This window comes from Chanodichthys erythropterus, chromosome 6, assembly GCF_024489055.1.
Source record: "Chanodichthys erythropterus isolate Z2021 chromosome 6, ASM2448905v1, whole genome shotgun sequence".
Taxonomy (NCBI): domain Eukaryota; kingdom Metazoa; phylum Chordata; class Actinopteri; order Cypriniformes; family Xenocyprididae; genus Chanodichthys; species Chanodichthys erythropterus.
The window spans coordinates 20,310,793-20,337,887 of NC_090226.1; the positions used below are offsets into that span (position 1 = coordinate 20,310,793).

The 27,095-nt window shown below is 35.8% G+C and overlaps 1 protein-coding gene across 4 annotated transcripts; it reads left to right on the top strand.

The window, feature by feature from the left end:
- On the top strand, positions 1 to 26,614 carry itgb6 (integrin, beta 6). 4 transcript variants are annotated; one of them, XM_067388372.1, is made up of 17 exons: positions 1 to 139; positions 7,065 to 7,134; positions 8,040 to 8,119; positions 11,014 to 11,212; positions 11,468 to 11,714; positions 11,953 to 12,118; positions 12,223 to 12,384; positions 14,381 to 14,476; positions 14,835 to 14,924; positions 17,042 to 17,176; positions 17,575 to 17,840; positions 17,914 to 18,065; positions 18,836 to 19,058; positions 22,626 to 22,720; positions 25,547 to 25,663; positions 25,783 to 25,949; positions 26,079 to 26,614. In XM_067388372.1, the coding sequence occupies exons 2-17, from the start codon at positions 7,080 to 7,082 to the stop codon at positions 26,166 to 26,168; spliced, it is 2,340 nt and encodes a 779-aa protein (XP_067244473.1). In that variant the 5' UTR covers positions 1 to 139; positions 7,065 to 7,079; the 3' UTR covers positions 26,169 to 26,614. The 4 variants fall into 4 exon arrangements, with proteins under 4 accessions (XP_067244473.1, XP_067244474.1, XP_067244475.1 ...); XM_067388373.1 differs by lacking the exon at positions 1 to 139 and adding an exon at positions 6,904 to 6,977; XM_067388374.1 differs by lacking the exon at positions 1 to 139 and having other exon boundaries at positions 6,984 to 7,134; positions 11,041 to 11,212.
- Positions 26,615 to 27,095: the final 481 nt, after the last annotated feature.

Genomic DNA, 27,095 nt, shown 5'->3' on the forward strand with positions numbered 1-27,095 from the left:
TTTGAGTGTACTATTGCTTCCGACACACACTTCCAGCCGGACAGACATTCACACACTCCAGTATCGCTCTATCCCACTTGCTGCTGTGGTTTTGGTATTGAGAGAGAGGACAGCATGCTAGCTGCCGAGGCCTCCAGGGGTGAGTTACTCCATTCTAATACATCCAAAATGGAAGAAAAATAGAGAACAAGTTCAAGTTTATATACAGTAGTTTGATAAATATGTTTATGGCTCTTGAGCAGGTTAGAAAGTTAGTTAGAAATCAGTTGTACACATACAACAAATGTCAAATGCAAGACTAGAGTACGATTAGATATGATAGGACAGTATAGGATAGGATATAGGATATGATAGAATCAGGACACGATGAAAATGGTGGAATAGAACAGGATATACGATAGGATAAGATGGGATATATAATATGACGGTAGGACAGGATAGGATAAGATAGGATAGGATGGGATATATGATAGGATGTGATATATGATAAAATGGGATAGGATGGACTATATGACAGGCTAGGATGGGATATATAGGATAGGATAAGACAGGATATTATAGGATATAGGGTAGGACAGAATAGGATAGTATATGATAGGATAGGATCAGATAGGATAGGATGGGATATATGATAGGATAGGATAAGACAGGATAGCATGGGATATATAATATGATAGGGACAGGATAGGATAAGACAGGATAGGATGGGATATAGGGTAGGACAGATTAGGATAGTATAGGATCAGATAGGATAGGATGGGATATATGATAGGATAGAATAAGACAGGATAGGATGGGATATAGGGTAGGACAGATTAGGATAGGATCAGATGGGATAGGATGGGATATATGATAGGATAGGATAAGACAGGATAGGATGGGATATATAATATGATAGGGACAGGATAGGATAAGACAGGATAGGATGGGATATAGGGTAGGACAGATTAGGATAGGATAGGATAAGACAGGATAGGATGGGATATATAATATGATAGGGACAGGATAGGATAAGACAGGATAGGATGGGATATAGGGTAGGACAGATTAGGATAGTATAGGATCAGATAGGATAGGATGGGATATATGATAGGATAGAATAAGACAGGATAGGATGGGATATAGGGTAGGACAGATTAGGATAGGATCAGATAGGATAGGATGGGATATATGATAGGATAGGATAAGACAGGATAGGATGGGATATATAATATGATAGGGACAGGATAGGATAAGACAGGATAGGATGGGATATAGGGTAGGACAGATTAGGATAGGATAGGATAGGATAAGACAGGATAGGATGGGATATATAATATGATAGGGACAGGATAGGATAAGACAGGATAGGATGGGATATAGGGTAGGACAGATTAGGATAGTATAGGATCAGATAGGATAGGATGGGATATATGATAGGATAGAATAAGACAGGATAGGATGGGATATAGGGTAGGACAGATTAGGATAGGATCAGATAGGATAGGATGGGATATATGATAGGATAGGATAAGACAGGATAGGATGGGATATAGGGTAGGACAGATTAGGATAGGATAGGATAGGATAGGATAGGATAAGACAGGATAGGATGGGATATAGGGTAAAACAGATTAGGATAGTATAGGATGGGATCAGATAGGATAGGATGGGATATATAATATGATAGGGACAGGATAGGATAAGACAGGATAGGATGGGATATAGGGTAGGATAGGATAGGATAGGATAGGATAAGATGGGCTAGGATGGAATATATGACAGGCTATGATGGGATAGAATATAGGGATATATGACAGGATAGGATGGGATATATGATAGGATACATAATATGATAGGGAATAACAGGATAGGATAAGATAAGATAGGATAGGATGGGATATTTGAAAGATGGGCTAGGATGGAATATATGATAGGATGGGATATATGATAGGATTGGATAAGATAGGATAGGATGGGATAGGATGTAGGATAGGGTAGGACAGGATAGGATGGGATATATGATATGATAGGATATATGATAAGATGGGATGGGATCCATGATAGGATAGGATAGGATAGAAAAGGATAGAAGTGTTATAGACCAGACTCAGGTCTGTTTGAAGTCCAAGACCTTATTTTCAGAAGCATTCCTGATCTGGTCTCGACTAGTCATAAAAAATATGGACTTATGGTGCGTTCAAACTTGTAGTTCGGTTCTCTTGGTTCTTTTGGTCTGGACCAAAATAGAAAATGATACATTTGGTCCTAGTTCACTTAGCATACACACTGTCATTTTTAACACTGAACCTCAAGATACAAAACAAAAAAAGGCTTTTATGACATATATTTTGCGACGGAACTTGTCGAACATCCAAAATAATGCTGTGTGCTGGGTTAAATGGTCTCAAATATGCGTGCATATGATGGTATATGAAGTAGCTGACAACTCGTGAAGAGATTATAAAATGTGTAAAGGAGTCAAAACCCTCAAATGAAGATCTGCTGCGAGGAGACGCGGTTCTGATGCCTGTACTGAACTGTGATGGCCAGCATCTCGACTATGATGAGAAAAAAAAAAGGTATGCTTTAGCATTTTGTCCTTTTTAGGGTCGCATCTTGTGACATCGTGTCATGTTTTTGGTTCGTTCACATGTCTTTGGTCCATGCTGCGTTCATATTTCAGTCGATCCGCACAAGTTCGTTTTCAAAACAGACCGAGATCCATCTTTTCAGGGGTCTCGATCCACTTGTTTGGTGCGCACCTGGGTTAGCGTTCATACTTATTCAAATAAACCGTACTAACATAGCAAAAGAACCAGAGTTTTAATCAAACCAAACCTGCCAAGTGTGAACACACCCTTAGACTCAGACTTGAGATGGGTTTGAGTCAAAGTCCGGTCTTGTCTGGAGGTGAGTACTACAACACTGTAGCATAGGATAAAATTGTGCATAGGATAGAATGTGATAGGACAGGATAGGACACAAAAGAAGAGGAACAGTTTGAATTGAAAAAGTTTGATTCATGGTCTTAACTGCAGTGCAGTTGTCTCTCTCACACTATCTGTTTCCATCCACTATTGGCTACATCTCCTTTCTTACTTTTAAGATAAATTCCGAATGCCAATGTTCTAAATGGAATTTTTTAACCAAATCACTTCATAAAAGGCCCTTTCAAATGTTTTTTTTTTTTTTTTTTGCAAAGGATACTGTCACTTCAAGGAAGTCATTTTGCCATTTATGTTCATGTGATCTTGGGTGGCACATCCCTGCGATTAATTTGAAAGCTAAGGTATTTTATTAAATAATTCAATATAAACTGTTATTAATATAATTACATATAAATATAAATTGACACAATCCTTCATAAACAAGACCCTTCTGGGTGAGTTGGGCATAGTGATCTCTTTCTTGTAGATTTTACAGTCAAAGAGATACACACTTCAGGAAAGAAAAATCACAAATGCGCCCTTTGAAAATTTTAATAATTTAAATTGTAGAAATTAGATTAAATTGAGAGTAAATAGAGACCTGTGGTTAAATCTGGTGCTTCCCAAACTTTTCTCCTAAGAAAAAGTCCCCAGTAATCTCACATGTCTCCTCTAGAGTTTCAGAAGACATTACAACAATGTCTCAAACTGTGCTTGGATTTGCCAAGATGCCAAGAAATTTTAGAATGTACAGAGTTGACACTTTGAAATGATACAAGTCTATTAAGTCTAAGCAACATCTGAGCTACGTGTGGTTACACACTGATCTTGACTTATGCTTGTAAATGAAAATGTTACTGTAACAGTAAAATCTATCCCATGCAAGGCCTCATCCACTCGTTCACACTGGTGGCCACCCCAACGAATCACAATCATGTTAATCATTACATTCTGTCATTCTTTTGAAATATGAAAACAATGACCTGTGCTCATTTTGTAGAACCTGATCAGTTAAACATTGACATGGTTTTATCTATATACGTCTGTGCTTTTTGTGGTCTCAGACAGAGGCTGAGTCACGGCTCTTCATGGTCAGGCGTGGCTCTCTCCGTCTCACACACACACACACACACACACACACATACACACACCTGTTTTCATGCATAGAGAGAGGAATGTGTCACATGCAACCACACTTAACAAATATTAATATTACTCAAGGCAATGGGGATTCCCACAGGCTTTGTTGAAGAATCAGGCTGTTCCCTATGGATACATATGGCAATACACATATATAAGTCAATGAAAGTGCACTGCAGAAAACAAGATAACAGAATTGATTCGCAAATGTTGGTGTGTATATATATATATATATATATTAGGGGTCATATTTAAGGGTATGTAGGGTTTTTTTATATAAGAAATAATCCATATTATTATGATTGAGGTCAGGGATGGGATTGAGCAGATGTTCAAGTTGTTTGATTGATGTGCTGATAAGGCATGATTCATTGCAAGGTCATAGCTTGAGGTTAACCTCTATGTTTGCTGTAGGCTTGTTGTCAGTCCTAATTACATTTAACTGATGATAAATACTGTATAGCAATATACGGTATCAACTAAACACTGAAAGAAGAGATAAACACTTATGTGTTGTTCACATTGACTGCTTTTTGCAGAGAACATGTTACCAGAAATCATACAGTTGGCAGGTGAGTGACAGGTGATATTTTATGTGCAAATGTGACATTATAGGCGACTGCCAAATGGAGTCAGTGAAGCCCTTGTGATCTGATGCCTTCCAGGATTAGTCAAACAGGAATCACAACCAGCATAATGACTTGGGGGCTTCTAGTGATTTAACTGCACTCAGTGTGTGAATTATGAGGGGTTTATGTGAGCTTGATTCCCATAATTAAAGCTCAAACATCCCTCAAGGAAATCAAGGCTACAGTTAGCAGGCATTACGTTTTCATAATTCATGCAAGTTTACATTTCAGCAGCATTTTCAAACATGTCAGTAAGCACAATGGTTAGATTGCAAGTTAGTTAGACTATATCACAGAAACTTCAGTGCTTTCTTTAAAAATGCCTTTAAAGGATTAGTTCACTTTCAAATTAAAATTTCCTGATAATTTACTCACCCCTATGTCATCCAAGATGTTCATGTCTTTCTTTCTTCAGTCGAAAAGAAATTAAGGTTTTCGATGAAAACATTCCAGGATTTTTCTCCATATAGAGGACTTCAATGGCCTCCAAATGGTTGAAGGTCAAAAGTACAGTTTCAGTGCATTTTCAAAGTGTTCTACATGATCCCAGAAGGGTCTTATCTAGAGAAATCATCTCTCATTTTCTAAATGTTTTTTTTTTTTTTTTTAATTTTATACATTTTAACCACAAATGCTTATCTTGAACTAGCTCTCTTCTTCTTTTTCTCTATTAGAATTCCAGCACTGCTAAGTGTATTACTGCCCTCCTCAGATCAACGTTTGAACTAAATTGTCATATACAATATGCTAGTGCAAGTATATAACAATTAGTTCAAACTTTGACCTGAGGAGGGCAGTAATACACTTAGCAGTGTCTACACTGCCGGAATTCAAATAGAGAAGAAGAGAGATAGTTCAAGATGAGCATTTATTGTTAAAACGTATATAATTTATTTATTTATTTTTTAGAAAATGAGCAATGGTTTCTCTAGATAAGACCCTTATTCCTCTTCTGGGATCGTATAGAACGCTTTGAAGCTGCAATGAAACTAATTTTGACCTTCAACCATTTGGAGGCCATTGATGTCCACTTTATGAAGAATAATCCTAGAATGTTTTCATCAAAAACCTTCATTTCTTTTCAACTGAAGAGAGAATCTTGGATGACATGAGGTTGAGTAAATTATCAGGAAATTTTAATTTGAAAGTGAACTAATCCTTTAACATTAGCAGTTAGCTAACTGTGGCCTAGCTAACAGAAGACTAAAGTTGACAGACTGCCCCCCTGAAAATTACTGACAGAAATGTTTCATAAAAGTTGAGTACATTGAAAGCCTCATTCTACACTGAAAGTTAATAATTCACGCAATGCTGCGAAAGCTTGTTTACATATTGTATAGCTCATTTACATATTGTATACATGGACTTGATAGATAACAATATATAAATTAAAATAAAGTTCATATTTTCTCACAAATAACTTTACCTATTTTAGTCATATTAATGATGTAATATTTAACTACTCCCAGTCAGAGTGAGTTTAGTGAATGTAGGAAGTCAGTTCCCCTCAAGTTCACAAAGGAGTCCAATTAACAAGCAATTCATCGCATTAACTACTATGTTAGATTAATATTTTACAACCAGAGAATATCTAAATCCTACTTTTAACCACTAGACCATTTTAGACTAATATTTTACAACCAGAGAGTATCTAAATACTTTTAATCTTAGTTTTTTTAAAACAAGATATGGCTATATAATTTAAAACCAAACAAACAACTTCCTCCTGTCTTTGGCTGTGCTTGCTAACGGTAGGTGCTATATTTCTTTAATAATAAATACCAATAAATTTCAGATTTTGTTATCTAATGCAATAGCGTGCATTTTACCAAGACGAACAATTCAATATAACCAGTATCATTCTCAATGTCGCAACTTATACCACATAAAACCATGTTTGCAGAAGTGAGAAAGACATCTGAGTAGAAAACATCACATTATAGCTTGCTAATGAAAGTGGCACACTAATGCGTCAAATATATTGGGATATACAAACTTATTCATTTCTAGATTATGAAAATGCTAGAACTTCGTCCGAATTTCATCCGTGGATAAAATATCTAACGATCAAATGATCACTAGAGTCAAGTGTAGGCTAAATACTCTAGTTCTCAATCTACTCTAGTAAAATACTTTAGTAGTTAATCTATTTCTTACTCATAAACGCGATGTTAAGTGCGTTAAACAAGCAGTTGTGCTGTGAGAAGTTTTTGTGTGAGTGAGTGACTTACCTGTGGCGTTGCACGGAAGTGCATATAGGTTGGGCAGGTATAAGCGCAAGCGCTGACTGTCTGTCCAGGTGAGCTCAGACCTGCTCGCGCTACATGATCGCATCCCGCGTTTGTTTGTGTGAGAATATGAACTGTATTTTTTCTCCTGTGATCAGAAACCGTGAGGACTAATGGGGATTGTTTCACTCTACCTTGTCCTTCACTTCTGGCTCGGCACTGTCGGAGGTAAGACTGAACACATTTTGGATCAATCACACACATACAGTACAGTATATACGTGCAGTTTCGTTCCCCATTCAGATTTTAATTCCGCCTTTAAAAATATGAAAGGTTTGTAAGCTGACTATTTTAAAAAGCATTTTTGATTTTTGTAAATCTGCGTTAATGTTACAATGACCTATTTAGATATATAAATCTAGGTTGTTTCATTTAAAAAGAGTTCTAAGGTTGTTTCCCTCATTTACATTTAAATTGTTCAATGTGTGCTTCTTCTTCGTGTGTTTTCATGAGAGTTCTTGTTGACTGTCACATGTAAACACTCATCTGAAGGCTCTCAAGATATAAATCACCCAAGAATGTCACATACATGCCTTAAAACTGGGTACATGAAACACAACAAGGATTGCAATCAACTAACTGATCAATTTAACAGAGAAACAAACTCATCCTGACATCACAGGACAACGAGTTAATAAAAATGACAATCAAAATTAACAATAATGTAAAAAAAGAAAAAGGTTAAACAGTAATGCTACCATACTTATTTACCCTCCAGTGCATGCTGGGAATTGAACCACAAACCCAATTTTTTTTTCAGCGTAAGCATTTTTGAACACAAAATGCGTCAATCTAACTCACCTGCTATGTTTGTTGGTTTCACTTTAAAACAAAAGCAGTATATTGTAATGGAAAAGTAGAAATAAGATGCATTACTTGTGTTCTTGTAAGTGAATAAAAGAAAAAAAACATGATTTAAAAGTCATTTTTAGTGTACTTTCAGTGTACTTTGCTGATCAGAATACTTTTTGGCAGATAGTAGAAAAATCAGCTGACTCTCTATGGTTTTGATCTTGCGTGAGAAACAAGCGAACCGCATCCACAAACCACGCTGCACTGTGTCTTGTGTGCAGGGACGTGTTCTCAATTCAGCGCTCTCTCCTGTGATGAGTGTCTGCAGCTGGGGCCACAGTGCGCCTGGTGCACACTACAGGTAACACAGCACTCCCATCAGAAGTGCTTCGTAATTATTTGTGAAATTTACTAGCATTTTTCTGTAAATCCTAAATTTAGGATAGTTAGAAGTTTGGGGGAAAAAAAAGAGTATATGAGATTTTTTTTTTTAAATATATTCTAATAATATAATTTAATTAACATGGTATAATATAATATAGCAACAAGGGTAGTAAATGTTTCTTCACATCCTCTTTTTAATGATTTAATTGTATTGCAAAACACTTTTGCTGCTCTTCAGGTGGGATACAGGTAAGGTTAGGGACAGGTTTGGTGGTATGGCTAGGTTTAAGGTGTAAAGGTAATTATAAATGTAATTACAGAAATTAATTACAGCTGTAATTACATGCAGATATTTTTTAAAATATAAGTACAATGTAAAAACATGTATGTGGGGCCGTGACGTGACGGGTCATTTTTTTTTTGTCCAAAGGCTTTAATACTAAAAAACAAAGATATGACATCCAAAGTATGTAGGGTAGTACAACTGGATCACTTTTATTGGATCCAAAAGGTTTTAATTATATTTTTCTACATATAAAGGTATATAAAGATTGTGTCAAAAGGTCATTCGGTTTAACCGTCCAAAGGCCAATACATCCATTTCATTTGTGATTAAAATATCTTAAAATGTAATGAATGTATATAGTTTTTTTTATTCTGGCATAATTTTATAACATCATATATCAACATAGTGCAAAATGGTATTAAAATTATGTGTAGAAGTCGTTGCTTTGTTATGAGAAAGAATGACCAGAAAAATTTATTTCATTGATGTCATTCGGAGTAACCAATATAAAGGGACCATTTTGGATCAAGTCGTGTGGTCAATATCATTTCACGAGTTCACACTTCCAAATAATCAGATAGTAAATAGTATGCTTAGTAGTATGCGTATTTGGCGTGCTGTCCGAGGAGAGGGCTTCGAGCACAGTATTTTGGCCTGAACCCAAAGTACTCCTCCCGTATTCTGGTTAGAAAAGTAACCAGGCAAGTGTGAGGAGACGGGGATGTGGAGGGATGCTGTAAAACTGTCTAGGAATACGGGTGAATCGACTGTGTCTATATATATATATATATATATATATATATATATACATATTTAGATATATAGATATGTTGATTACTGATTGCTAACAGCTGGCTGAAATGACGTGATGATTAGTCAGACTATTTGAACGGTGTTCCTCCCGAATTTTGTTAATAAAACATCATGTGACAGGATGTGACATCATTCAGACACCTGTAAAGGACCACATGGTCGTGAAGAAAAGTAACTAACTCACTCTTAACTATTTGAAAAATTAATGTTTTCACTTGCATGTCCTGAAACATCTGGTCATTCGGTACAACCGCTATAAAAACATGGAAAATGTTGTAATATTTTAAAAACTTAATATTACTAAATATACTATGTACTAGATATAAAATGTTTGATTGTCTTTTTGCTAGCTAGCTAGATATCAGCCTGTTAGCATTGTTTGAAAATATCGTCATTCGGTAAAACTGAAATTATGGTTATGACTTTTTTGGTGACAAATTTTGTCCATCTTGTAAAAAATGACAAAAACAGAGTTAATTTATTATAAAAACCACATAATCTCATTGTTAACACTTAAAACTTCAAAATTAATTATATCTTTTTTTTACACTTTTAAAAAACCTTATTCGTCAATAACCCATATACACAATAAGTGCGTTGTATCAAATGATTCATTTAAATGTAAGTACATAGTAGTTAAAGGGTTAGTTCCCCCAAAAATGAAAATGATGTCATTAATGACTCATGAAATCCTCATGTCGTTCCAAACCCGTAAGACCTCCGTTCATCTTCGCAACACAGTTTAAGATATTTTAGATTTAGTCCGAGAGCTTTCTGTCCCTCCATTGAAAATGCATGTACGGTAGACTGTCCAGAAAGGTAATAAAAACATCATCAAAGTAGTCCATGTGACATCAGTGGGTTAATTAGACGTTTTTGAAGCATCTAAAATACATTTTGGTCCAAAAATAACAAAAACTACGACTTTATTCAGCATTGTCTTCTCTTCCGGGTCTGTGTATATCCACTTTTAATCCACAGTGATGCTGCTTCTTCTTTCCTGTTTTACGGCGGTTGGCATCCAGCATATTGGTGCATTACCGCCCCCTTCTGCTCTGGACAGTGACGCGATTAGGACATCCGCGACATGCACACCTACACACCATTTTAAAAAATATAGCAATACCAAAATACAAACAATGTAGAATAGCTTGAATACAGCGTGCGTTTCCATCAGACTGTAAACGAAGCTCGGGCGCACCAGATAACACGTCATCAGCGTCACTGTCCGGAGCAGAAGGGGGCGGTAATGCACCAATAAGCTGGATCCCAACTGCCGTAGAAGAAGAAGAAGCAGCATCACTGTGGATTGAAAGCGGATATACACAGACCCGGAAGAGAAGACAATGCTGAATAAAGTCATAGTTTTTGTTATTTTTGGAACAAAATGTATTTTAGATGCTTCAAAAACTTCTAATTAACCCACTGATGTCACATGGACTACTTTGATGATGTTTTTATTACCTTTCTGGACAGTCTACCGTACATGCATTTTCAATGGAGGGACAGAAAGCTCTCGGACTAAATCTAAAATATCTTAAACTGTGTTCTGAAGATGAACGGGGTCTTACGGGTTTGGAATGACATGAGGGTGAGTCATTAATGACATCATTTTCATGTGAACTATCCCTTTAAGGCCACCTAATATAAAGTGGGACCATTTTTTCTATTATGGATTTAATGTGATTGAAATGTGTTGTGAAAAAAGATGTAGGCTATGTGTATGCTGTACTTTAAAGCATTACTTATAATGGTTACAATTCTTTATCTAGAATTTCACCGACTTTTTCTCAATCGAGGAGAGATGCGACACACCAGAGGCTCTTCTTCAAAAGGGATGCTCTGGCGAATTCGTGGAGTTCCCCGTCACGAATGTCAAAGTGCTAAAGGATCAAGGGTTAGGAAAGCGTGCCGGCCACACCAATGTTTCATACATCGCTCCTCAGAAGATGCACCTCCAGCTTAGACCAGGTATAAAAATGGGTGACACAGATTTGAAAATCAAAGAAACATCTCTCTCTCTCTACCCACAGCGGCTCGTCTGCTGTTGAGGTACTTCCCCAGACGGTTAGATTTACTCATTCAGAGACAGAAAACAATCTATAGACAAACTAAATCATGTGTACTGGTTAGAAGTGGGCATTGAAGATCACTCTGACCTGGAAAACATTTGTACCACACTGGAATCTTAGAATGTGAGCTTTATTTGTCATTTCTCTTCCACAGGAAGTCAGCTGAACTTTCAGATTCAAGTGCAGCAACCGGAGGACCATCCGGTAGACATCTATTACCTGATGGACCTGTCAGCATCTATGGTTGATGATCTGAAAATGATCAAAGACTTGGGTTCCAATCTCTCAAAAGAGATGGCTAGTCTTACCAGCAAATTCAGACTAGGATTCGGCTCCTTTGTGGAGAAACCAGTTCTGCCTTTCATCAAGATAACACGCGAGGAGCTGGCCAATCCCTGCAGGTAATTCCCATAATACACCACCTTAGCCAAATCTAAAGGGTCTGCCAGTATAAACCCAAGAAGTAAGACGAATTGTGACAGCCAACGGGACATCAGCGGGGGAAACGTGTGATTTAATTTCAACTGATCGTATTTATGACCACTGAGATCAGTGCGTTACATCATCTTCCATTAAGGAGTGAATGATGAACTCTTTCAGACAATAGAAACCCATTTTTATCACTTTTATCTTTTGCAGGAGTGTTGATCATGAATGTCCCCCCACATTTGGATACAGACACCTCCTGTCGTTAACAAGCAGTACTGACAAGTTTAATGAGATTGTCTCAAAGCAACAAGTATCTGCTAACATTGACGTGCCAGAGGGCGGTTTTGACGCCATCATGCAGGCAGCGGTGTGTGGGGTAAGTCGCTTTCCACAGACTCCCTTGAAATCCTTCTCAGTTTTTGCTTTTATGGAGGGATGCCATTTTGTTCCAACTTTCTGGAAATGTCCATCCCACCTCAGGATAGGATTGGCTGGCGGAACGATTCCATGAAGCTGTTGGTGTTCGTGAGCGATGCTGATTCTCATTTTGGGATGGATAGCAAAATGTCCGGCATTGTTGTTCCCAATGACGGAGAGTGTCACATGGATGGCAATAATGAGTATTCCATGACTGCCCACCTGGTAAGGTGAAGTCTGCAGCTTCAATTCCTGAGTAATCAGGAAATTTGAATCACTTACAGTAAAGAAATATTCCGGGTTACAATAAATAGAAATGAAATTCTATAGTCATGTTTCACCTGATACAAATAAATTAATGGCTGTGAGGGATAGATGTAGTTTTTGGAAATGCATATTGTCAGTATTTCATGAGCTGAACGATCGACATCATACAAGATAAACAATAGTTCTACCCATTGAACATACATATATCACTAACAGCCTGTTTTCATTTGCATTAAATTAAATATGGCGTACTGTCAGAGGTTTTCTGTGGTATGCTGCTGAAGACCACAGAAAATAATTTTGATTTTTCAGTTTCTAAAATGAAAAGTAATATGTTTACAGGTATGCATTTACAATAATAATATACATGTTGGTAGCTTATGGGAACTACTTTTAGGAAGTTGTTTCCTGCGGTGTGACATGCTATAACTCTACTATTACTAAAATCTTCTTCCTAATTCTTATTTATTTATTTAAAATATAGCTTTTATTTTGGTAGTCAAATGAATGCATTCATGGAATATTTGCACTTAAAGGATTAGTTCCCTACAGAATTAAAATGTCCTGATAATTTACTCACCCCCATGTCATCCAAGATGTTTATGTCTCTTTCTTCAGTCGAAAAGAAATTATGGTTTTTGAATAAAACTTTCCAGGATTTTTCTCCATATAATGGACTTCAGTGGCTTACCAACGGGTTGAAGGTCCAAATTGCAGTTTCAGTGCAGCTTCAAAGGGCTCTACACAATCCCAGACGAGGAATGAGGGTCTAATCATGCGAAACAATCAGTCATTTTCTAAAAAAAATAAAAATTATATACTTTTTAACCACAAATGCTCATCTTGCACTGCTACGTGATGCGCCACACATTACGTAATCACGTTGAAAAGGTCGCGTGTGACGTAAGCGGAAGTACCTAGCGATTGTTTACAAAGCGAACGTGCAAAGATTAAGCCAAACAGCCTTTACAAAAAAAATGTAAAACAACGATGTCAGACAATTTTGAAGTTTTTCGCCCTACCGTGATGCTTCCGCATGACCATTCCAATGTGATTACGTAAGTGTGGTGCATTGCAGAGCAGTGCAAGATGAGCATTTGTTGTTAAAAGGTATATAATTTTTATTTTATTTATTTATTTATTTTAAAAAAGACCAATTGTTTTGCTAGATAAGACCCTTATTCCTCATCTGGGACGACGAAAAGCTGCACTGAAACTGCAATTTGGTCCTTCCACCCCTTCAGTCCACTATATGGAGAAAAATCCTTGAATGTTTTCCTCAAAAACCATCATTTCTTTTCGACTGAAGAAAGAAAGACATACATAAATATCATGGATGACATGGAGATGAGTAAATTATCAGGAAATTTTAATTCTGAAGTGAACTAATCCTTTAAAAATATAATATAATATAATATAATATAATATAATATAATATAATATAATATAATATAATATAATATAATATAATATAATATAATATAATATAATATTTTTGGGAAATCTGCTTGAAATTATACTTAATTCTGTTTTAGTTACTTTTAAAAAAAATTAAGGAAGAAATAATTATTATAAGTAATTAAAATAGTGAAAAACCATTTTATCTGCCTATGGGGGAAGTTGTCCAAAGGTTTTCACAACAGAAAAGTGAAGATCATAATTTTGTGAAGGCATTTACAGTAATAATTCACAGTCATTATTTTCAGATGATGTCAGTTGAACTTAATTTGTATATAACCTGGAATATTCCTTTACAAACGGCAATGCAATATTTATTTTGAGTTCTTCTTTAATGATTATGTTTTAAACAAAAAAAATTTAAATATTGCTTTTTTTAAAAAAACATATTAATATAATTATGCCCTGTCCCCTGTATTATTTTCTGTGAATTTTTTGTTGTGTGACAACAAATTCTGAGTATCTTGTTTTTGTTGCTTTTGTCCTCCATTTTTAGGAGTATCCAACATTAGGGCAGCTTGTCGACAAACTTGTTGAAAACAATATCCTCCTTATATTTGCTGTGACTGAAAACCAGAGACAGAACTATGAGGTGAGAAAAGAGTGGGATTTTCTCACTCATGTTTATTCATATTAGGCCACAATGAGGCAAACTCTTTTTCTGTGTATGTGGAACCCGAGAGGGCCCGTGAAGGAAGATATATCAGTGAGTGAATAGACTGCATGAATCACTAGTATATTCAGTTCTCCTAACAACATGCTCAAACACATTCTTTATCATCACCCAGACCGACCTCTCATGACACAAATATTTAATGTTTTCAGAGTTCTCCTTTTCTTTCTTCTTCCCTCCCTTTCTCCTTATCGCTCTCCCACATCTCAAATTCTGTGGCTACTCTCCAGGAGTTTGGATGTTGATGTTTAATAACTTTCTTTTGCATTTCTGACAGAATTATGCAAGTCTGATTCCTGGTGCTACTGTGGGGGTGTTGGCATCCGATTCAAGGAACATTTTGGAACTTATCATGACCTCATATAAGGTACAAGAACACATATTCACAGGTATCGGGTAATGTGACAGTGTTTCTAGACAGTTGATGGTGTCACCTGCCATATTAGGCCAAAGTTTTTTTTATGCTTTGTGAAGTCTGAAATGTTATCATGGATGAGGCTTCTTAAGAATTATAAGTGATTTAGTGATAATTTTAGAAGCATCAGATAAAATGCCATCATTTTCCAGCAAATATGTTTGAAGTCTAGGTATTATTGCAAATTAAAAATAAATTATTTGTTGTAAATATATTATATACATTGATATACATATATATATATATATGATTTTAGCACCTTTAGAAACAAGCTATTTATTTATTTGACGTAACCATGGACCACAAAACCAGTCATAAGAGTCAATTTTTTGAAATTGAGATTTATACATCATCATTCAAAGTTTAATAAATAAGCTTTCCATTGATGTATGGTTTGTTAGGATAGGATAATATTTGGCCAACATACAAATATTTGAAAATCTGGAATCTGAGGGTGTAAAAAAAATCTAAATATTGAGAAAATCACCTTAAAGTTGTCCAAATTAAGTCCTTAGCAATGCATATACACTCACAAAAATACATTTTTGATATATTTACAGTAGGAAATTTACAAAATATCTTCATGGAACATCTTTATTTAATATTCTAATGATTTTTGGCATAAAAGAAATAATTTTTTAATTAGATAATTTTGACCCATACAATGAACTTGTGGACTTGGCTATTGCTACAAATATACCCATGCAACTTATGACTGATTTTGGTCCAGGGTCACATACATACATAATATTTAATAATAATTTATAATAATAATAATAAAAACTGAAACAAAAAAAAAGAGCTAAAAATGGGTACGAATCAAAAATAGGCATTATTTTTAGTCACTGAGGAAATTTTAAAAAGATTTTCCCCTCCCTTTAACCCCCTCTGCTCATTTTCTTGGGAATCGCCGTGTTCATAGAGCGTGTCTGCACTCGTTCTTTGGCTGTTGTTTGATCTTTTCATCTCCGTTTCTCCATCCCCCACTCTCTCTTTCCTCTGCCTGCTCTCTAATCTTCATTAGAACCCTCTAAAAAAGTGCTGCCGAGTGCTGCACATCCCACCTACCTGACACAGGTGCACATGGTGGTGTGTTATTGAAGAGTCAATGACAAACCCCAGTCAAATTAGTAGAATAGACTATTTGAACTGAAGTTGACCATATAAAAATGCTCTGGACGTCTGTTGTGCTCGTACCGCTGACTCGGCACGTGAGTCATCCAGACACATGATGGGAGGCTCAGGTGCTCCAGCTTACAGTATACCACATAATTATATAAGTCAACTTTATTTATATAACACTTTATACAATTCAGATTAGTTCAAAGCGGCTTTATAGTGATAATTGCAAAATGACACAGGATGCAGAGTTCATTTAGTCTTTACAGCAGAAAACTAAAAGCAAACACTTTCATATTGTTCAGCTGAAGTCAGTTCAGTGTTGATTCAGTTCCGTTGTAAAGATTAATCATTACATTTGTTCATTTCATCTGTAAAGCAATTCTGCAGAAAACATTGATGTCATCGTCCAGCTCAGTTCAGTTCTTATCCAATAGTGTCAGTTACATAAAATTGTTTTGAGTTCTTGAAGCTGATTGGCTGATATTTTGTTTTCTATATTACCCAGCTCTATGAAATGCTTGATTATTATCAAATGCAGCATTATATGACGAGCACTAAACATGATTTCAGAACTGTGCTATTTTAAAGTCTCTCATATCTCTGTTGTCTAAGAAATTAAATTTATTTGAACTAAATTTTTTGTTGTTGTTTTTGCTTTGTTTTTGTTAGTTTTTTCTTTTGACGTTTGCTCTTTGATGTTTTTTTGTTTTTTGTTTTGTTTTGTTTTGTTTTGCTTTGTTTTGTTTTGTTTTGTTTTGTTTTGTTTTGTTTTGTTTTGTTTTGTTTTGTTTTGTTTTGTTTTGTTTTGTTTTGTTTTGTTTTGTTTTGTTTTGTTTTGTTTTGTTTTGTTTTGTTTTGTGACCAGCTAAAAGGAGGGTTTTTATAACACTGAGAAAATGACACAATTTACACATTAAAGGAGTTTGTGTCTGTTGTTTGATTGGTAGGAACTGAGGTCGGAGATTGATCTGGAAGTTCTGGGAAACACTGAGGATCTGCAGATTTCCTTTACGGCACTCTGTCAGGATGGGACCATCATCCCTGGACATAAAAACTGCTCCAATGTCAAAGCTGGTGATGTGGTCAGTACTTTATTCTTCTTTAGTTACAGTAAAACTGCCCTAGTAGACTAAAACAGGACTGAAGCCAAAAATAAATAAATAAAAAGCATGTCATGTCAAGTTTAACAGGTATGTCACGCTTTAGTACAATAAACAATATAATACCAGGAATATCATATTATTTTAGTTTAGAAAGGTCTTTGCTTTCGTTCTGCTATGTATATAACAGCTTTATTGTGTTCAAGCAAATCAAACAGTGCGGTTTGACGGCTACAAACAAACCTTGCTAAACAAGTTGGACACGTTTTGAAATATTTGCTTGAAACATTGAGAAATATGTCCTGTTTTCTGTGACAATAAATTGACTCCTATATATTTTCTCAAAGAAATTTAAACAAACGTCATCTTTTCTCACTCAGGTATCTTTTAACGTTACGGTCGAGTTAAAGGGCTGTCTTGCTGGCCCACGGCGGTTTTTCTTGCGGGCGGCAGGTTTCCAAGATACCCTGGAGATCGAACTGGAGTCCCAGTGTGTGTGCGACTGCCATCAAACTCCCGAGGCGAACAGCACCTACTGCAGCCGAGGGCGAGGGGCGCTGGAGTGCGGAGCCTGTGTGTGTGACCCAGGCTTTGTGGGGCCGAAGTGTGAGTGCACAGAGGGCCAAGAACAAGTCAGTGACTGCAGGTGAGAACAAGAATCATGGAGTGTTTTCTGCTAGACACGCAGACATAGTTTAATGTAAGTTTGTGTGTGGCAGGGAACACGAAGGTGCGGAGATGTGCAACGGCCAGGGCGAGTGTTTCTGCGGACAGTGTGTGTGCCACCCATCCAATTTTGGTCGTGTATATGGGGCGTACTGCGAGTGTGATGACTTCTCCTGCCTCAGGTTCAGAGGAGAGATTTGTGGAGGTCAGTACCTACTGTAACACTGTGACAAAATTTGAGGAAAAGAAAGCTCTGACACAGTAGGAGGGATATTTGATCTGCTCTTACCCTGTGGAATGTTAATGAAAGAATAACACACTGATAATTGCCAAAACAGTTGCTGTGCCCGGGAGGACACGGACGGAAGGGTCCTGTGTCCATCCCATGTTTATATTTATTTACATATCCATGCAAATGTGCAATGCGAGTTTATTTATATTTATTTTATGGCTGTCAATTTACTGTGATAATCATCACAATAATTTAGTGTGATTAAATTATTATTATTTTTTTTTAAAAGGAGTAAAAAAAATTATAATTAATGAAATTAATATCATTAATTTAAAATTAATTATAATTAATTTAAAATTAATTATAATTAATTTAAAATTAATTATAATTAATTTTAAATTAATTATAATTAATATAAAATAATTCTGTATTAAGGAATTTTCTTACTATTGGAGCAATTCAAGTTTGAAGCTTTTGTCGAACTTAATAATGTAATGTGATAAATTGTGTTAAATAAAGGCTATTCTTGGCAAATCTTCACAATCATTGATTCATTTTGATTTTGATTAATTAGCCAATATATCAAGTAATTAATAATGTATGCATGGCAACTTCTTATTATCAGTGTTGAAAACAGTTGTTCTGCTGAATGTTTTTGTGGAAACCATAATAGAAATCTTTTGTAACATTATAAATGTCCCGTTTTTTTCCCCCTTCATTCGTGTTAATGTGTGTTTGTGTAGGTCACGGGGAATGTGACTGTGGCGAGTGTGTGTGTCACAGAGGCTGGATGGGGGAGTTCTGTAACTGCAGCACCAGCACAAACTTGTGCACGTCTGCAGATGGGTCCGTCTGCAGTGGACGGGGAAAGTGTGTGTGTGGGAAGTGCGAGTGCACCGTTCCCGGAGCCTCAGGAGAGCGGTGCGAAAGGTGCCCAACCTGTGAAGATATCTGTAACTTACCCAGGTAAAGACATGCTCATGTATCTATGACTGACACTGACTTTCAAAATGAATATGAAGCTTTTAAAGACATTTGTTTTGACTACAACATGGTTTGAATCACTGTGGGCTGTCTGATTTGTATAATCAACAGTTCAAGAAATTATTCTGAAACATTTTTTTTTTTTACAAATAATACAAAAGAAAAACAAGAATCTTGAGAAAATGTCCCTTTTTAGATTTTTGTTTATTGTATATATACACAATAATTTTATTATCGTAATTTTAAATATACAACATTTTTATATTTATATATATATATATTTTTTTTGTTTGTTTGTTTGTTTGTTTTTTTTGTTTTTTGTTTACATAATATATGTTTGTGTACTGTGTATATTTATTATGTATAAACTATATATCCTGATTGGAAAAATATTCCAAAGAAGAATAGTTTTTAATATGATTATTAGAATTTCGGCTCTCATGCTCTGGGGCCAGTGTTATTACAGCATCATTCAACCATTCAGATACTATTATAGTTATTAAAGGTGCCCTAGAACTTCTTTTTAAAAGATGTAATATAAGTCTAAGGTGTCTCCTGAATGTGTCTGTGAAGTTTCAGCTCAAAATACCCCATTTTTTTTTTTTTTTTTTTTTTTTAACTGCCTATTTTGGGGCATCATTAACTATGCACCGATATATAGGTCGCGGACCCTTTAATTCTCGTGCTCCCTGCCCCCGGAGCTCGCGCTTGCCTTGAACAGCATAAACACAGTTTACACAGCTAATATAACCCTCAAAATGGTGTTCATCATGCATGCTGCATGCATACATCGGATCATGTGAGTATTGTATTTATTTGGATGTTTACATTTGATTCTGTGTGAGTTTGATGGTGCTCCATGGCTAAAGCTAACATTCCACACTGTTGGAGAGATTTATAAAGAATGAAGTTGTTTATGAATTATACAGACTGCAAAGAGACGGAGACTGCGACGGCTCTCTTGTCTCCGTGAATACAGTAATAATGATTCTGTATCAATAATGATACAGTCTGATGATTCAGCTGTGCATATCCAGACGTTTTGCCCTTGTTTAACCCTCTGGAGTCTGAGGCTGATTTGGGGCCAGGAGAACTTTTGACATGCCCTGACATTTGTGCTTTTTTCAGTTGTTCATAAACATATTAATGGAAAAAGTGTCATTACACTGTATTCAGCACAAACTAGGCTACAATAATATGTGAGGAACATGTATGTACATGTTTGTGTTTTTGAAGGAATAACATTTATGCGTGGTTGTTGAAAAAACAAAAAACTTAAGTCACTGAAATAAGGCCAAAAAAAGTATAATAAATCTGTGTTCATAAGACTTTAGGGTATTGGAGGTTGTAGACTAGAGTTTTTGCTTCAAAATTATGTAAAAATTATGCTGCCTACTCCTTCATATTTAACAATATATTGATTTAGTTTTTGTAAGACACTTTTTGCCAAGAAACACAGTATGCAAGGAGGCGTGAATCACCACTGAAAATGGGCCATTCTCACCTGAGAAGACAAAAGAATTGGATAGTAATGAGCTGAAATGACTTGCATATTAATGAGGCATTTCAGTCAGGTAGGCTGTGAAAAAAAACCTTCTGTGATGTCTCAAGCTCATTATGATATATGAAACATACAGAAAAATATTATTACAATATAAAGTAATGGTTTTATATTATACTTTAAAATATAATGTATTTCTGTGATGCAAAGAGTCTGAATATAGGCTTTTAGTTTAAAAGCATGCACATTTGGAGAAATATTGGATTCTCATATGCTTATGTCAATTTTCTATACAGAGGAGTTATTTTTATTTAATATTCACTGTCATTACTATGAGCGCTGGTGTTTTCAATTCATCCTTGAAGTCGGAGGGCGCTCTGTGCATTTTAGTCCACAAATTCATCTAAAAGAAGAAGAGGCTATTCCATGAATGGAGTTTCCAATACATACAGCAGCAGGAGGGCGCTAAAGAAACAAAAACTCATCTAAACTTCATCTGTAGAAGACAAGTAAACAGGAAGTAACTGCATGTCTTCTAGAGATCGCTAACCATGACTTTTACATCCAGATAAACACTTTTCAAGACAATAAATACACGATTGAGATAATAAATGCATGTATTGACTGAATTAGCGTCTGAATAGCGCTGGCTCCGTGGGCGTGGCCGCATTAGCAGATAATGAGCTGAATCACGGATTTCTGACATGGCTCTCTTTTCATACAGATTACATAAACAAAGAAGGTTTGTTTTCGATTTGACTTACATGATTTAAAACCTGACATCTTAACGTTTTTTTAGACATAAGTGTAATTTTTTTGTCATTAGTATTCACTAAGTTACAGTTCATTTTCTGAGAACTATCAGATTGGAGTTCGTTCAGAGGGAGAGGAGAAATCACGCATCATGTTAGTTTTCTTTATTTTACAAAAAGCACAAAATTCTGTTTTTACTCTGAGTGTACACAAATGAAAGAAAATATTCCACAGATTAAAATGGTGTATAACTCTTAATTGTATGTGCAACATTGACGGAGTATTTTGAGTCTCTTTCACACTGATAAGAAAAAAACCACGGTGGTATCGCCGGCGATACCGTCAGACCTCAGAGTGTTAATGCCTTGAACATGGGCTGGCATATGCAAATATTGGGGGTGTACACCCCGACTGTTACGTAACAGTCGGTGTTATGGTGAGATTCGCCTGTTCTTCGGAGGTCTTTTAAACAAATGAGATTTATGTAAGAAGGAGGAAACAATGGAGTTTGAAACTCAATATATGTCTTTTCCATGTACTGAACTCTTGATATTCAACTATGCCAAGGTAAATTCAATTTTTAATTCTAGGGCATCTTTAATATTTTGAATTAGTGTTTATTTTTATATTTTCCATTTTCAATTTAGTTTGTGTCAGTAATTTTGTCATTTTTTATTTTCTTTTTTCTGTTTAAAATGTCTATATAGTTTTTGTTTTATTTTCAGTTTTAGTATTAGTTATTTTAAGTTTTTTCAATATTTTATTTTTATTTTATTTAAAGCAACAACTTTTTTATGGTTTTAGTTTTAGTTTCAGTTAACTATTATAACCCTGCTGCATGGTGCTAAATAAAAACTTCTTGTTCAGTGAAAATGAATTTAACTATCTAACTAGTAATACATTTTTTGTAGCTGTTATACAATGTAAAAGATCACATTTACATAATAAAAAGTTTGAGCACTGACATTGCATCCCACAGCTTCACCTCACCCGGACCTTCCTCTGTGTTTTTCTCATGACTGTGCGTTTGTGTGAACAACTGTGTGTTTTTATGAGTCTTCCTCTAGTCCACTCTTTTCCAGAGGGCATATATGAGCACCAAAAAGGCATGTGGCAGCTCTGTGGTATTGCATTTCCTCCCTCTAAAGGTCCTGTCACCCTATGGGTCATTTGACTCTGTGATAGAGAGATACAGAGAGAATGAACTCACAATGAATACACAACTAAGCTTCCTCTAGAGACGGACTCGCCGTGGGGTTGACAGGTTTTTTATGTTGTCATTATGTGTCCCACAGGTCTTGTGTGGAGTGTTACCTCAAAACTAAAGGCCCATCGGATGAGTGTGCCATGAAGTGCAACTCCTTACATGCCACTGTCAGCAATTCCACAGGTCAGAATCCATTGTTTTGTTCTCTGCAGTGTTCGTTTATAGTGGTCACGTGGTCAGTAGTGTAGTTGTTTAGTAGGCAAAAAAGCAACTTTTCACCTCTTTTAAAGGAACAGTACACCTAATAACTTTGTGTCATCATTTACTCACCCTCATGTCACTCCAAACCTTTAAGTCTTTTAACTCATACAGACAATTTTATGATACTTTCATGTTGATTTCCTTTCAAAATCTGTCTTCAGGTACTCATACATGCACATGAAAAGCAGTCATCCTTTAGATCAGCCCTCTTGACACTTTACAAAGGAATACATGCTACTTAGCTTGTTGTATGGAGAGCCTATTGTTGGGGCCCATTGAGTTTCAAGACCCTAAAGTGTCTATACAAGATCAGTCTATTATGAACCCTGAGATCAAAAGCCAACTGGTGTTGTGGAGGCTGGCTCTTTACGGTCTCTGACCGGGAGACGATGAAAAGACACAAAACGCTGTTTGTCTTTGATAAAGACACAAGAGGGACAAAGGAATGAGATGTGAAGAAAAGAACAGAGATGGAAGGGAAAAAAATTATATTTGAACGGGGTAATATCATACATGCATGACATGGTATAAAAGAAAGGTTGGTGAATATTGGAGTGAAGAATAACAAATTTTGAGAACAAAATATAGTACGGATTTGATTTTATCTGTCAGGAGCAGTGTTCGGGGTAACGCATTACAAGTAACACAAGTTACATAATCAGATTACTTTTTTCAAGTAACTTGTAAAGTAACACATTACTTTAAGTTTACAACAAAATTTCTGAGTTACTTTTTCAAATAAGTAATGCAGTTACTTTGTAATTTACTCATTTACTTCTTCTGGTTCTTTTTTCTTCTGTATTCCAGAATGGCAGCGCTGCTGAAAGGCTTGTTTGTTCAAACTGCGCCCTCTACTGTACAGGCGTGAATTTGTATTTCCTTCAGTTGGAAGCTTATTCATTTCAGTTTTGGTTTAAAAGGGCCTTTACATTTGCCAAAAATAGAACTTTTTTGTTGTTATTAAAACAAACAAAAATAACGCAAAAGTAATATAATGCATTACTTTCCATAAAAAGTAACTAGGTAACGCAGTTAGTTACTTTTTTAGGGAATAACGCAATATTGTAATGCATTACTTTTAATAGTAACTTTCCCCAACACTGGTCAGGAGTTGAAATGATTGTTAAAAAAAAGAGACTCTTAGGCGGGGTTTAAAAATAAGAGGGCTTGGTGATGTCATCAGAAAAGGAACATTGTTTCCAAAGGTGGAGCAACTTATTATATTTTAGGCCCGATTTACACTAGTGTGTAAAACGCTGTTTTAAAATGAAAACGATCCTCGTCTACACTGGCGTTTCAGAAACAATCTCCATCTTTACTACACGAACGAAAATGCAAGTCACATGACCATTCATGCACACTGGGCATGCTTGTACAAGTGTAAACAGTTCTCTCTTGCGCATGTAGGTAGCTGCAGTATTAAGAAAAGTAGAGTCTGACTGCTCAATGGCTGCTAAAAATGACAACAAAGCCAGCAAAGATTTCAGTTCAGTCTCCATGTTATTGTTTACACGGTCGTCAAGAATACACAGAGCGAATGTGGGCAGTCATGCCCAGTGTGCATGAACAGTCATGTGACATGCATTTTCGGTCATGTAGCGTAGACGGAGATTGTTTCTGAAATGTTGTGGAAACGTCAGTGTAGACAAAGGGTATGTTTTCATTTTAAAATGCCATTTTAAAATGAAAACGCACTAGTGTAGAAGGGGCCTTAAAAGGTTAGTTCACCCAAAAAATGAAAATCATGTCATTTATTACTCACCCTCATGCCGTTCCACACCCGTAAGACCTTTGTTAATTTTCGGAACACAAATTAAGATATTTTTGTTGAAATTCGATGGCTAAGTGAGGCCTCCATAGCCAGCAATGACATTTCCTCTCTCAAGATTCATTAATGTACTAAAAACATATTTAAATCAGTTCATGTGAGTACAGTGGTTTAATATTAATATTATAAAGCGACAAGAATATTTTTGGTGCACCAAAAAAACAAAATAACGACTTATGTAGTGATGGCCGATTTCAAAACACTGCTTCAGGAAGCTTCGGAGCATAATGAATCAGCGTGTCAAATTATGATTTGGATCGCATGTCAAACCTGCTGAAATCACGTGACTTTGGCACTCTGAACTACTGATTCATTTATGCTCTGATGCTTCATGAAGCAGTGTTTTGAAATCAACCATCACTAAATAAGTCGTTATTTTGTTTTTTTGGCACACCAAAACTATTCTTATCACTTTATAATATTAATACTGAACCACTGTACTCACATGAACTGATTTAAATATGTTTTTAGTACACATTAATGGATCTTGAGAGAGGAAATGTCATTGCGGGCTATGCAGGCCTCACTGAGCCATCAGACTTCATCAAAAATATCTTAATTTATGTTCCGAAGATGAACAAAGGTCTTATGGGTGTGGAACGACATGAAGGTGAGTAATAAATTACATTATTTTTATTTTTGGGTGAACTAACCCTTTAATTAAAGATTATAAATTCAAATCTTGTTGTCTTTGGAATAATCTTAATAAATGTTGTTGGTCTTAGGACCTGATTACACTAGTGCATTTTCGTTCTTTCCATGTGACATGCGTTTTCGATTGTGTAGTGTAGACGGAGATCGTTTCTGAAACGCTGTGGAAACAGCAGTTTAAACGAGGATCGTTTTCATTTTAAAATTTTTTATATTATTATTTTTTTTTGTGCATTAATATATTTCTTTTAATTGTTTTTTTTTTCTAGATTTTGAGGAAAGTCGAGCAGCATTGTGCACCTTACAGAACGAGGACAGCTGCCTACTGTCTTTCAGCTTGGTGGACAGTGATCACGGCAGCATCATTTACAACCCCATGCTTTACGGTGAGATTAAAATTTTAAATATATGAACATATATACTTATACATTATACATTGTTGCATTATACATACAGCTACAATTATATTTAAAATTGTTTGTTTGTGTGTATAAATATCCTACAGGTTGCCCTGACCCACCAAATGCACCATTGATCGCTCTGGGCGTGTGCATGTCTGTCCTCATCATTGGCATTACACTCCTTGTGATCTGGAAGTTTCTTGTTTCTGTCCATGACCGGAAAGAGGTTGCCAAGTTTGAGGCAGAGAAGGCGAAAGCAAGATGGCAGTCGGTATGATAACATTTTACCCTATTCCAACATGTTTACTAATGCATTTAACTGCATTTTCCATTCATTTTAATATGTTAATGGACCAGTTTACTTTTATGTAATGTGTTTTTGTCTGTCTTTTATCCCTAGAGCACAAATCCTCTTTTCAGGAGCTCGACATCAACATTTAAAAATGTGACCTACAAAAGCGCAGGGCAGCAGAAGAGTGATATTTCTTAGAGCTACTGACCAACTTTGTGTGTTGAAACACATAATGTAGGCTTCTATTTACCAGGAGCGAATCCTGTTCTTTTTTTATTATTATTTAAATGTATTTTCTTGTACTGTACAGGTGGGACACTGTGTGTGTGCAGTTGTGTACTTGTAAGGTGGAGGTAGGCCTGTCAATTTGGCAGCGAATTTATTTTAAAAAATTAAAACAATGTGTTGTGCTGCTAAAGGTACTGTTAAATCTGGGCAACACTGGATCTTCTTGTTTTACATTTAGCGTTTCTTGTGGTTGCTATTGCAAAATGTTTTTATGTAGTATTTGTGACTGTTGTTTGTGATTGATTAGTTGAGGCTGTGCCTTTTGTAATTAGATATGATTAATTAACTCATTAAGATTTTGCAGGATCAAATGTAAAAAGTCTGTCTGTACTTGTGTTTTGTAATATAAATGATGTTTTTCCATATGGAGTCTCATTATTTCCTTCTAAATGTATCTTTACATGGCCAATTTAAGGCTGCAGTGTTATAGTTAATAAGTTCAGCTCAAGCTTATTTGAGAGCTTTTCACAATACATATCGTTTCAAAGCAGCTTTACAGAAAATGCTTGTTTCAGTGTTACAAGAATTCAGTTAGCTATAAGCCCGAGATGAGTGTCTTCAAACTATTATTTCTACATTTGTAATTGCTGTGTAAATGCAATTATAATGAGTCGTGTAGCATTAAACTGTGTAAAATCACGTTTTCGTGGAAATATAAGCCATTTTAGATGCAGCTTCTGTTTTGTAGAGCAAGATGTACATTTAATGGAAGCGATTTGTCAAACGCTGCACGCGAGTAACGCGACTCAACGCGAATCTAAAACGCTTCTGACTGTCAGCGTTCGACTCTGGTCGCGTCGCGTTTAGAGCAGACGGGCTGTAAGAAGAGAGGAATAT

Excerpts from the sequence above, each read along its gene's own strand:
- itgb6 (XM_067388372.1), top strand. The coding sequence starts at position 7,080 with ATGGGGATTGTTTCACTCTACCTTGTCCTTCACTTCTGGCTCGGCACT. Across the intron at positions 14,925-17,041 it reads TTATCATGACCTCATATAAG|GAACTGAGGTCGGAGATTGA; the intron begins GTACAAGAACAC and ends TTTGATTGGTAG. Across the intron at positions 17,841-17,913 it reads GAACAAGTCAGTGACTGCAG|GGAACACGAAGGTGCGGAGA; the intron begins GTGAGAACAAGA and ends TGTGTGTGGCAG.